Source organism: Phlebotomus papatasi, chromosome 2, assembly GCF_024763615.1.
Source record: "Phlebotomus papatasi isolate M1 chromosome 2, Ppap_2.1, whole genome shotgun sequence".
NCBI lineage: Eukaryota > Metazoa > Arthropoda > Insecta > Diptera > Psychodidae > Phlebotomus > Phlebotomus papatasi.
Genome location: NC_077223.1, coordinates 109,091,886 through 109,104,006, shown reverse-complemented (window position 1 = coordinate 109,104,006; position 12,121 = coordinate 109,091,886). Strand labels below are relative to the sequence as shown.

The 12,121-nt window shown below is 33.0% G+C and overlaps 1 protein-coding gene across 1 annotated transcript; it reads left to right on the top strand.

Annotated features, from left to right (window-relative positions):
- Window positions 1-1,898: 1,898 nt before the first annotated feature.
- Window positions 1,899-11,228, top strand: LOC129800774 (potential E3 ubiquitin-protein ligase ariadne-2). The gene is made up of 5 exons (XM_055845401.1): window positions 1,899-2,215; window positions 2,301-2,533; window positions 2,599-2,952; window positions 6,144-6,782; window positions 10,929-11,228. The coding sequence occupies exons 1-5, from the start codon at window positions 2,143-2,145 to the stop codon at window positions 11,073-11,075; spliced, it is 1,446 nt and encodes a 481-aa protein (XP_055701376.1). The 5' UTR covers window positions 1,899-2,142; the 3' UTR covers window positions 11,076-11,228.
- The last annotated feature ends 893 nt before the right edge of the window (window positions 11,229-12,121 follow it).

Here is a 12,121-nt window from a genome sequence, read left to right as displayed (position 1 = left end):
TTAACGCGGAACTCGCTGTAATTTGATATCTCAGTTTTTTTTTGATATAGGTTTAAAGTCTTTGAAGATAATTAAAAGAAATAGATTATGAAATGTTTTGATTCGATGAGGTATACAGCATTTCCAATCATCATACAGGTGCTCCCGGGATTATGCACATATTTGGGAACGAAAAACCGCGAAAACGTAATGAGCTTAAGCTCACGGAAAATTTTCATACATAAAACATTTTCAGCGATAATTTTTGGGCAATTTTCGACACGAACTCTAAGAAATGTCATGATTTTCTTCAAGGAAAAGTCTATCTGGTTATTTTTAGAAATATTTTTAAAGAAATACACCAGATTATAAGATTGTGCTTGAATTAGATTTTCAAACATTATAAGAACAGATTTTATAATTTCTAATTTCTATGTTTACCAAGTTTCTGCACCAAAAACAAACCATTTGAAAATATTTCTGAAGAATTTGTTGTGGAAACGTTTTAGTATTTTAGAAATAATTTGAGATCAGAAAAATTGAGATGTGGAAATAGTTTATGGTGAATTTTTAACAGTAAAATGCTTGCACAAATCTTCTAAAACTTCAAAGAAAAATTGAAGCTAGAAGAAAAGCTTTTGAAAAACTGATTGAAAACCAGTTTATAAACTATCCAAACTACTTAAAATTATAAAACTCAGATTAAACAACTGTAAAGTCATAAGAACCTTTTTGGTTTAAAATAATTTCTTTTCAATTATAAAAAAATGGTACAAAAACAGAATTTCCACAAAGAATAGTTCCTCTAATTTATTTCTTTTTTTAAAGTCTCATTAAAGGATTTCACTAATTTTTCGTGAATCTCGAATGCAGCAGAACTCAAATGTAGTTTTTCCTCTACCTCGGAATAACAAATTGAAAAATATACGGCCAATAAATAAAACTGAACAAAATATATCGTTTACTAGTACTTTTATATATCATTAGAGAGTTATACTGATGCAACCGGGTTGGAAATTTGAAGACCTTTTCTAAAATATCTCAATTTTAAGCGAATTAATTGAAAAATAGGCCCTCTAGCATTGTTAACCCTTTAACGACGAGACACTTTTTACGGACTGAAAATCAACAATGAAAATTAAACTGAGAAACATAATCAATGATAAGTCTTACATCTAACCTTGGAAAGTCCAACAGAGGCTTATTTGGTGTATTCTGTGTTTAGGACAGGGACAAAAATAGCCCAAAAATTTAATCAATTTTTCTGACAATACCAATGAATAATATTTTTCGCTTTAATGAAAAATATTACGTATGAGTATTGTAGTTTTTATTGCGAAAAGGGTTTTGCTTAAAAAAAAATAGAAGTATAAAAAATAAATAAAATCAATTAAGAATTTGAGAATTTAAAAATTCGCCATTTTCGAGCTTAAATATTTACTACATATCAAATAGCTAGGAGACTTGCAAAAAATATTGTGGATTCCTTCAACCTTCTACTTTACGATTATGTACAGACATAAGAAAAAATTTAATTTTGGGTAGTCAGGAAAAATTATTTTCTTTACGGGACACCGGTGTTCCAATCGTCCTTAAAGGGTTAAACTTGATCTTCCAAAAATTAAAAATGGCACATTTTCCGGCCTTTACGTATGGACGAAAATTAAAGAAATCATTGGAGCCATTTTCGAGAAAACCTAAGAAAAAACATTATTTTGAAAGGTTAGGAGAAAAGTTGAAAGCAAAAGGAGGAAAAACGTCTTTAGATAAAAGGCCAGGTGAATTTATAAAATTATTTTTTATTCAGAAAAATCAGTTAGCTTTTGCATTCAAGAATGGAAAAAATAAAAAATGTTAAAATTGAAATTTATTTTTCATCAAAAATTTCAATAAATTTAAAAATTATAGCACATTATTCTTTCCGTTTTTAGCAGTGTATTTTGGGTAAGAAGAAGTGTCAGAGGAAAACTTCAGGTTGGTGAATGTCAAGTGAAGAGTGTGCAGAAGATTTATTTTTGTTGGTGATTTTCGGTGTGAAAAAGTGCATTTGGGCTTGTGTGTGCCTCCTTTGGGTCTTCCTGAACACCATTCCCAGCAGACAGTGGCAGTGGATGCTCGGGAAATCCCGACAAAACGCCTGAGATTTGCTCCGGACTGAGAAAAATGTCAGCCGATTCCGATGAAAATGAAATGGATTCGTATTCCGACAATGAGGACGATGATTACTACAACACAGGTGAGTGTGTGGCCAGGAGGATGCCTGTGTGGGATTGGGGGGCTACCCGGACAGTTGACTGAGGGTATTCTGGGGACATTTGCAGGCCTCGAGGATGGCGATGTTGAGCCATTCGATCCGCATAAATACGATCCCGAATACTTTGACTACGAATGCTACACGGTGGATGAGGTGAAGAAGCTCCTCAATGATGCTGTGGAGAAAGTCAGTGATCTGCTGCAGCTGTCCCCGTCCCTGGCTAAGATCCTCCTGCACGAGAATGAGTGGTGTGTCGATAGCATCGTCAATAAGTATCGTGATAATGCAGTTAACCTTCTGGTGAGTATCTCCTGCCCCTGAAATCTCTTTGAAAACTCCCTCACATCTCCCTTTCAACCCCAAAGTCCCAGGTGGGCACCCGGATGAGGCCAGTGAATGCCAATCTGGGCCCCTACAGAACCTCCCGAACGTGCCCAGTTTGTGTCATCTACCAGAACGTCGAGAGGTTCTATAGCCTCTCCTGTGGTGACTCCTTCTGCCGCGACTGCTGGGCCATGCACTTCGAGACCCAGATCAGTCTGGGCATTTCCACGGGAATCGGCTGCATGGCACCAAAGTGCGATGTTCGTGTGCCCGAAGATTTGGTTCTCAAGCTCCTCAGGGGACCCCATCTGAGGGAAAAGTATCTCCAGTTTGCTTTTCAGGACTACGTCAAGTCACATCCGGAACTGAGATTCTGCCCAGGGCCCAACTGTCAGGTTAGTCAGACCAATGCGTTAGGGATTCCTTTCCGAGGATTGGGAATTATCCGGGAGTACTGGTTCCTAGAAATTGAGTTTTTCCCGAAGTTTCTGTCCCTTCAAAAACGGCCTTTTGATTTTAACTTGCGCCTGATTCCCTTATTTAGAGGTTATTTTATTATTTGAGGTTATGTATGATATGATGTAACCTCAAAAAGAATTCCAAGCGACTAAAAGTTGCCTGATATCAAATATTTCTTAATAATTTAAATTTCTAATGCATTTTTAAGATTTTCAAGTTTAAAAATTTTTTGGTTAAACACAACATAACCTTAAAAATCGCATATTTTAATCTATCAACAAAATTGTCTTAATTTTGTGTAAGAATTTTTTTTCAATAATTATTCCAAGAAGAAAAAACAGGCTTGAGAATTCTTAATGAAAAATTTTCATATTACTTCAAACTCGGGATTTTTTGTTGTGAAAATTCTCTATTTTAAGGTTAGGTCATACACATTTTACATAACTACGAAACCCAAAAAATAACGATTTACCAAATAAAAAAAGTAAACTTATCGAGATTTTTTTTAAGTCGTTAAAGAAGTTAACTTCCAATTTGAGGTTATGTATAATCTAACCTCAAAAAGACATCCTCATCATAGCAGGAAAATTTCAAGCGCAGTGGAACCTGCATTTTTTCTCCCGATTCAAAAATATGCATCTTTTTTTTTATTTCAGAAATTAATGAACACTTAAGAAAAATTTAAAATGAACAAAATCTGTTATGTTTTTGAGGTTAGAATTTGATAAATATAAAATCTAAAAAAATTTAGATCAGTTTTCCGCGTTTTCCGTCATGGCTAAATTTATTATTTCAATATTTTACTTAAAAAGCAGCTTTTGAGATTCTACCACACAAAATGTCTAAAAGTTTTGAGGTTAGGCTCAACATAACCTAAAATTGTTCGCATTTTGTTATCATTTTGATATCTCTAAACGCCTTTTAATGCGCAGTTTCTTAATAAAATAAATTCATCTTTTTGCAAATTAGTTTCTTTGTGTTTGTCAAAATTTTATGAGTCAATTAAAAAAATGGAAATTAATTTAACTTTTTTTCTGCAAATCCGGTTGCTCAAATACTATTTAAAGAGCGTCGAAAAGTTTACACAAATAAAATTTTTGACTAAATTAAGCGATTTCGTATTCATAAAATGTTGCAAATCAAGTTCATTGATTTCCACCACGTTTATGCTAATCTTTGCATATTTTTATTTTGAATCTCAGTTTTACGAGGCTTTCAATGCAATTTTGAGATAAGATTGAATTCTATTTTTTTAATTTTATTAAATACTTCTGAATTTGAGGTAAAGAAGTAAGGTAAAGAAGTTCTGAATGTGAAGTATATTTCATTCCTTAAGGGTTTCTCAATTCTAAGACTCAATTTCAAGTTCTCAACTAGCCTTAAAATTAAAATTTTATTTAAAATTCACATTTTTTAGGCCTTGTTATCAGGATTTTTTCTTGTTTTCGCAATTGAAAAAAATATAACACTGAAAATAAAAAGCCACATAGGAAAATATGAATTAACCCCAAGGGGTTACTCAAGTATGGAATACCGACATATTTTTCCGCTAGAATCAATGGAATCCTACCTTTCTCATGGGTATATTTTTTTTAGTACATGACTGTTCCCAAATGCATCTGCATTATCGGCTTTTCTTTGTGTTAGTTCTCACAACTGTTTTCTAAAGTCCCCGTTGTGTTCTAAAACCACAAAATATTCATGACAGGAACCAATGCAAAGGAAAGTCGTTTAGGCAGAAAACTTGAGAACAGTCGTGTGCTAAAAAATACTCAGGAGAAATATTTCCTGTTTTTATTATTCATTGGAATAGTAGCATAATGGTGCTATTTCAATGAAAAATGACATGAGGAAACCTTTCTCCTGGGCATATTTTTTTAGTACACGACTGTTCTCAAGTGCTTCTACACATAATTAACTTTTTATGTTGGTTTCTGTCATGAGTCTTTGATGGTTTTGCAACACAACCAGGATTGGGGAAAGTAGTTGAGACAGGAACTAATCCAAAGAAAAGTCGCTTAAGCAAAAGCATTTGACGAAGATCATGTGCTAAAAAAAATGTTCAGGAGAAAGATTTTCCCTTTTCATTTTGGGTTCATTCATTCATTCACTATAACGGCTCTGTCCCAATGAAAAGTGACTGTTCTCAAGATTTTCTTCATTACCGACTTTTCTTTGTGTTTGATTTCTGTCTCGACTGTTCCCAGTCCTCGCTGTGTTCTAAAACCACAAAACATTCGTGACAGGAACCAAGCCAAAGAAAAGTCAATTATACAAAAAGCACTTGAGAACAGTCATGTACTAAAAGAAAATGTTCAAGGAAAAGGTTTTCCCTTTACCATTTCTATTTCTCTCAAAATTAATTATATTAGGGTAAATGTCCTAATTCAAAACCACTTCCAGACGCTTTAAATTTGATAGAGGATTAAACACATTCAGTTCATATTTTTTCTGAAGAGAATTACATAAATTTGCTCCTGGACTCTTCTAGAATGTTACTGTTTAGTGAAAATTCTTTAGATATAATTTGAAAACTTCTTAAATGCTTCTATTGGAAACATATTAATCCAAATGAAGACAAGGGAAAGTTTCTAATTGGAGACAAACAGTGTAAGTGAAACCGCGACGAAAGGATTCCAAAACCTTGTTGAGTTGCTCTTGAGTGCAGGATTTGTTCTTATTCCTGGTCTTTTCTCCTTTCCCAAAACAATAAGAAAATCTTTCCAAAAAATCATATTTCCGGGGTTTCCTATTGAAGAATTTGCATTTTCATTGGAAAACATGGTCGATCGATGAAAAATTCGATGGTGAAAAGGTACACTTTTAATTTTTCTGAGAAATTAACAAATTAAAATTTGTGAATATGAATGGATTTTCGCTTTATTTGGAGCAAAATTAACTAAATAATGAAACTGTGGTATAGAAAATATATAAATATAATAATTTAGTACTGTATTTATCGTGAAAACAATGACGTTTCCATTTAGAGTAGCGAAAAATTTCCATTTGGAGCAGGTTTTGAATTAGCTTAATTTACCTTGATAAGGACCAAAGATAAGTTGATTTAATGAATTTGTGTGGATTCTCAAGATGGATTTTTCTGTGGGATGGGCTGAATGTATTGCAGATAATAATCCGTAGTCAGGACTTGAGTCCGAAGAAGGCGTACTGTCGCATGTGCGAGTCGTCATTCTGTTTCAAGTGCGGCATGGAGTACCATGCGCCCACGGATTGTCAGGTGATAAAGAAGTGGCTGACAAAGTGTGCAGACGACAGCGAGACTGCCAACTATATCAGTGCCCACACGAAAGACTGCCCCAAATGCCATATTTGCATTGAGAAGAATGGCGGTTGCAATCACATGCAGTGCTTCCACTGCAAGCACGATTTCTGTTGGATGTGTTTGGGGGATTGGAAGTCACATGGGTCTGAGTACTATGAGTGCTCGAGGTACAAGGAGAACCCCAATATTGCGCACGAATCGGTGCACGCGCAGGCCAGGGAGGCACTCAAGAAGTACCTGCACTACTATGAGCGCTGGGAGAATCACTCCAAGTCGCTGCAGCTGGAACAACAGACACTGGATAGGCTGAGGGATAGGATCAATGAGAAGGTGATGAAAGGGCTGGGCACATGGATTGACTGGCAATATTTGTTCAATGCTGCCGCCTTACTAGCTAAATGTCGATACACCCTTCAGTACACCTATCCCTACGCCTACTACATGGAGCCCGGCTCCAGGAAGGATCTCTTTGAATATCAACAGGTTAGTGCAAACTTCTTTCCTTTCTTATTTATTTTTCTTTCGTTTTAAGGCCTCTATTTTTTTTCTCACGGAAGTTTTTTTTCCCTTTGATGAATATGAGGGGAAAGCGTGAGAAAAAATTTTGCATTTGACGTCAACGCATTGATTTTTTCTTACTCATTTTACTCACAGTACAATGCATTATTCAAAATTTTCACAGCTTCTCGTCAGAAAATACTTTAAAGTATTTTCAGGAAATTAGTAAATTGTTTAAAAAAAATTTCAGGTCAGAAATGAATTTAGCACATGCCTGTACTAAAATAAAGTGAGATACACAGTGGCGGCCATAATAATAGAATCAGCTCCGCAGAGATCACTATTTTACCATGAGCATTTTTGCTTATCCGAATTCGTTAAAATAATTTTGACATAGAAATGTTCAAATATAATTACCTTGTGTCAAATAAGTGTTGTTTTGGCCGCTAGAGGTCTGTATTTTTTCACAGAATACATAAATAATGAAATTTGATTTGAACAACACAATTGGACCACTTTTATTTAAATTAAAGAATGTGATCTATAAATCAAATAAGTTTATATAAAGCCATATTTAGAAACCATAAATGACAGTTTTACAGTTTTTTTGGTCGAACTGAATTTCACTATTGACGTATTCTGTGTAAAATAGAGACCTCTAGCGGCCAAAACAACACTTTTTCTACGATTCTAATAATTTGAAGATTTCTACTGCGGAATTATATCAACAAATTGGGAAAAAATACAAAAGTTAAAAAATATACAGTGGCGACAAGATAAATAGTACACTTTCAACGATTTTCCTATTTTGATGTTTTATGATACAATATCAATCTTTATACCTGATTATGCTTTATTTTTTAGAAAATATAATGCCCATTATAAATAAAAATGATAATTATTTAATATTTGTATGTGTTAAAAACCATGTGTTTTTGTCACTTTATGAATTTAGGTATAATTCATGCGGCCAATTTAAATAGCACACTTTCATTTTCTTTGAAAATATTGCGTGAAATTTAGTTTTTTGTTTTATTCATTATATTCCTGTATTTTCGATCATTTAGGCATTAATGCCACAATTTTTCGTAAAATAAATTTATGTGAACTGAAAAATTATGTAAATAAAGTCTTTGATACAGCTGTACAGGCTTTACGTAAAAAAGTTTAGGATAACTAAGAATTTTTTTTTAATAAACTGTATTGTTCTAGGAAGAGAAGCAATAATTCAATATTTTTTATGATCAAACTTAAAAATCACGCAAACTACTTGAAAATTTCGTGAGAGAATAACTATTTCTAGAGAATATTCTGTCATTGTTCGTATAGTAAAATTGAATTCTTTTGCTGCCGCACCGAAAATATGGGAACAGATTGAACAAAATTTGAAGAAGTAACTCAAGTAAGCATTACTAAAAGTCAATTATGTAAAAATACCCGGTTTAAAAGTGTTTCCAGACGTACAGAGTTAGTATTCAAATGAAACCGTACCTGTTGTTTGATTTTTATTAAAGAGGATATGCAGGAGAACCTGTAATGCTGGAATAATATTCTTTTATCCGATGTATTCCTGTTTAATATCACAGGATATGACATAATAAAATATTAGATGCATCAAAAGTGAAGAATTTTGTCCTTGATACATAACTAAGAACGTAAAACTTAGCGGTGGTAATTTTATAGCATGGGATTACTTCTTGCGAAGTGGCTTATGGCCTGTATATGGAATATCAGGCAATATAAACTATTTTTTTACAAGGATATCTTTCGGCAAGATAATATCTTGCCATATTATGAACCTCAGCATCGAAAAAAATTTGCTTTTGGTTTTTAAGTTTTAACCAAGCTAATAATCCCAAACACACTACCAAGAATTTTAAAAAGTGGTTCAATCAGAACAAAATTTTGACCTTTTAGAATGGCCAGGACGATCGAAGGACCTCAATCCTGATGAATTTAAAGGAAAAGATTGGCCACAAGATAAATCTTTCGAATGTGGCTTATTTGGAATAGTTTTAAGTAGATATCCACTCTACATGAAATACAATCACATTAGAATAGTGCCAAATCCTGATTTCCGTAATGATCCTCTGTTGTTAACCGCTTATTTTTTCCAAAAGTTACTTAACTAAATATTAATTAATCCAAATTTAATTTTCAAATAGAATTCTTATGGCTCTGGCACACCTTTTCAATTTAATTAAATTCAATCGATTGAAATTTTACCTCTTACTCTTTTAAACTGAAATCAGATATAGCTGTCTCTTTTCTTTCAAATGGAAATTGAAATTTCAATTTTAAATTTCATTTGGCAGAAAGAGACAACTATATCTGATTTCAGTTTGAAAGAGTGAGAGGTAAAATTTCATTTGATTGAATTTCACTCAATTGAAAAGGTGTGCCAGCGCCATTAAGTTATTAATTGCAGTAGAGACCGAAAACTATCACTTCTTATAGGGTATGCTATTTATATTGTCACCTTAATGTATGCCATTTTAAGAATATTTTGAACGTACTAAATTTCTTGATAGAACTTTCAGGTTATTTCTGCATACTCAAAATGTAATTATATACAAGTTCATTTATTATTATTAGTTTCATCATTTAAAAGCATAATTTTTTGAAAAATAAAGCATACATTACAGTGTCCGAAACTGTGCTATTTATTTTGTGGCCACTGTAAGCTTTGCAAAATGATTCTATTATTTTGGCCGCCACTGTACATTAATGATTTGAAATGAAACTATGGAAGATCAACGACAAACTACACTGAGAAAAAAAGAGGGTGCGATTAACTTTTTTTCCTCATAACATTTTTAGGTGTAAAAATATATCAACATTTTTTAATGTTAATTTTACACCTTTTTAAGGGTAAAATTAACATTATAAAGAGTAATTTTAACCCCTAATACACCTGAAAAGGGTAATATTTACACCGATTTTGGATCAATACTGCAGGGTAAAATTAACATTTCCGGAATGTTATTTTAAGTTTTTCGGATTTCTCTCAGTGTATGAATCATGATTTCAATGAGCAATAAAATTATTAAAAATTGAGGGAAATTGATTCCTTGTACTAAAGCTTTGGTGTGTACTAAAAACCAATGATAAGCCCAGATAAGCTTATGGTAGCTGAGATTCTTTGTAGGTGACCTCGAAATGCATGCAACTCGGTGTCCTTACAACTTGGAATGCGTGAAAATTTGATTTTGAGTTGAATTTTGGGGATAAAGAATCGCATCGAGCAAACGGTTCTCGGCCACCGAAATTGATAAAATTTCTGAAAATTCCCCTGATGATCCTCTGATTCCCCTGACTTCTGACAGTTCTTTAAGTTCATTGATTGTAGTGGCTTTTAAAAGCGTATTTCCCAACCGATTGGGACAAATATGGATTCATTTGAAAGGTCTTTGAATCCTGAACAAATTTCATCCAGTTTCAGTTGGTTTAAACCCGATAACACATTTTTATTCGAAATTAATGTTTTTTGTACAATTTTGATAAGAATTGACAAGAAAAATTATATCTAATTAATAAATAAATAATCTTTTTAATTGCTTACGCAGGTGAATAAAAGTTGAACAACAATTCATGATTTTTTTGTATCAATTTGAATGACATCTCTAGATTTTTTAAGGAGTTGCATTAACATGAATAATATGAATCACTTTTTGAATAATCTCTTTTTGAGTGCAAATTAAATCATTAACTTTACTAATTGCAGTATTTACAAAGTAAATAAAGCTATAAACCCAAACACTTGTCAAAAATAATTAAAATACGTTAACTATTGAGTTAAATCCCCTCGATTACTTTCAATTGAGAAATAGAGAGGGATTTATAGATTTTTAAGAGGATATATCTTTTTACTGAGACTTCAGAAGAGATTCCACACGGAATGTGAGTGTGACGGAGAGTTTTATGAATGATTGATTGATGTCTCTGGGTCAGTGTTCAAAATAGTAACATACACACAGAGAATATTGGATTCTTTTGCTACTCTATCAATCTCAATGAGGGATTTGATCGATTCTTTTGACACAAAACTAAGAACTAAATTTAGAATAAGCTCTTTTTTTTTCAACAAAAAAAAAACAAAAAGCAAGCCAATTTGTGTATTTGTGCCTGCAGGCGAATCTGGAGGCTGAGATTGAGAATTTGTCATGGAAGGTGGAGCGGGCAGAGACAACAGATCGGGGTGATTTGGAGAATCAGATGGATATTGCGGAGAAGAGACGCACCATACTCCTCAAAGACTTTTTCCCAACAGATGTATAACATTACTCAACTCCTCAACATTCAGTCGTGTTAATAATTCAACATAGTTACAAAGATGCTAAATTATCGTATCTCGTAAGGAAGACTCTTTTTTAGTCGGTAAGTCCAAAAACATTAAAAAAATAAAATAAATAAATAAATAAAAAGGAAAAACAATTTATTAAACAATTATTGAAAAGGGTGAAACTTTAGATGACCGTAATTTTTTATTGTCTTAAAATTTGTGGGTAAGTGGGACTGGATTTTCTAAATGAATTTTACCAAAAAGTAATTTAAGGCCACGCCTCCTTCCAAGATGAAATTTGAAAAGGAAAAATTTGAATTTTTGTATTTTCAAAATCAATGGAATGCTCGGAATGCTACAATGACGCTCAAACAAAAATAATCAGAATGTTGAGAGTGGCCTGAGAGGCTCCTCCTACTGTTAAATAGACCACGCCCCCTATCAGACTTCTACGAAAAAGATAAAAATTATAGAAGAGATTGTAAAGACTCTCAGCTAACTTTTAGCTAAGATTCTTTACAATCTCAGCTTTTGTAGTCACGGGGGAAATCAAACCTCCCCCATAGCAAAAGAAAGCGGAATAGGACCCGTCAAATCATTGCTCTACCTGGTGATTTTACTCTGAGGTTTTTTGAATTGTAACGGTATATTCTAGTGCATTCAGAGAAAATCTGTAGATTTTCGGCAGAAATTCTTCCGAAAATCTGCAGATTTTCGGCAGAATTTCTCCCTAAAAAATCTACATAACCTCCATTACTTCACAAAAATATTGTTGATTTATGAAGAAACTGGAGAAGTTATAAAGAAAATGGTATGCTCTGCTTAACAAGCATTACCGAGTACACATTTTATATAAGTAAAAAGTTGCGAGTAAAAATACTAATTTCTTAAAAATCGCCAATTGAATGATACAAAAACACGAAATTTAGGTTGACATTCTGCTTAAAGTTTTCACTTCACTATTCTCTACTTATAACACGGCGTCGCAGAATTCTTTATTTTATATAAACACTGTGATTTTACCAATAATAAGTCTATTGAA

Coding starts and splice junctions, on each gene's coding strand:
- LOC129800774 (XM_055845401.1), top strand. CDS start 2,143: ATGTCAGCCGATTCCGATGAAAATGAAATGGATTCGTATTCCGACAAT. Junction 2,534..2,598: donor ATAATGCAGTTAACCTTCTG/GTGAGTATCTCC, acceptor TCAACCCCAAAG/TCCCAGGTGGGCACCCGGAT. Junction 6,783..10,928: donor ATCTCTTTGAATATCAACAG/GTTAGTGCAAAC, acceptor TTGTGCCTGCAG/GCGAATCTGGAGGCTGAGAT.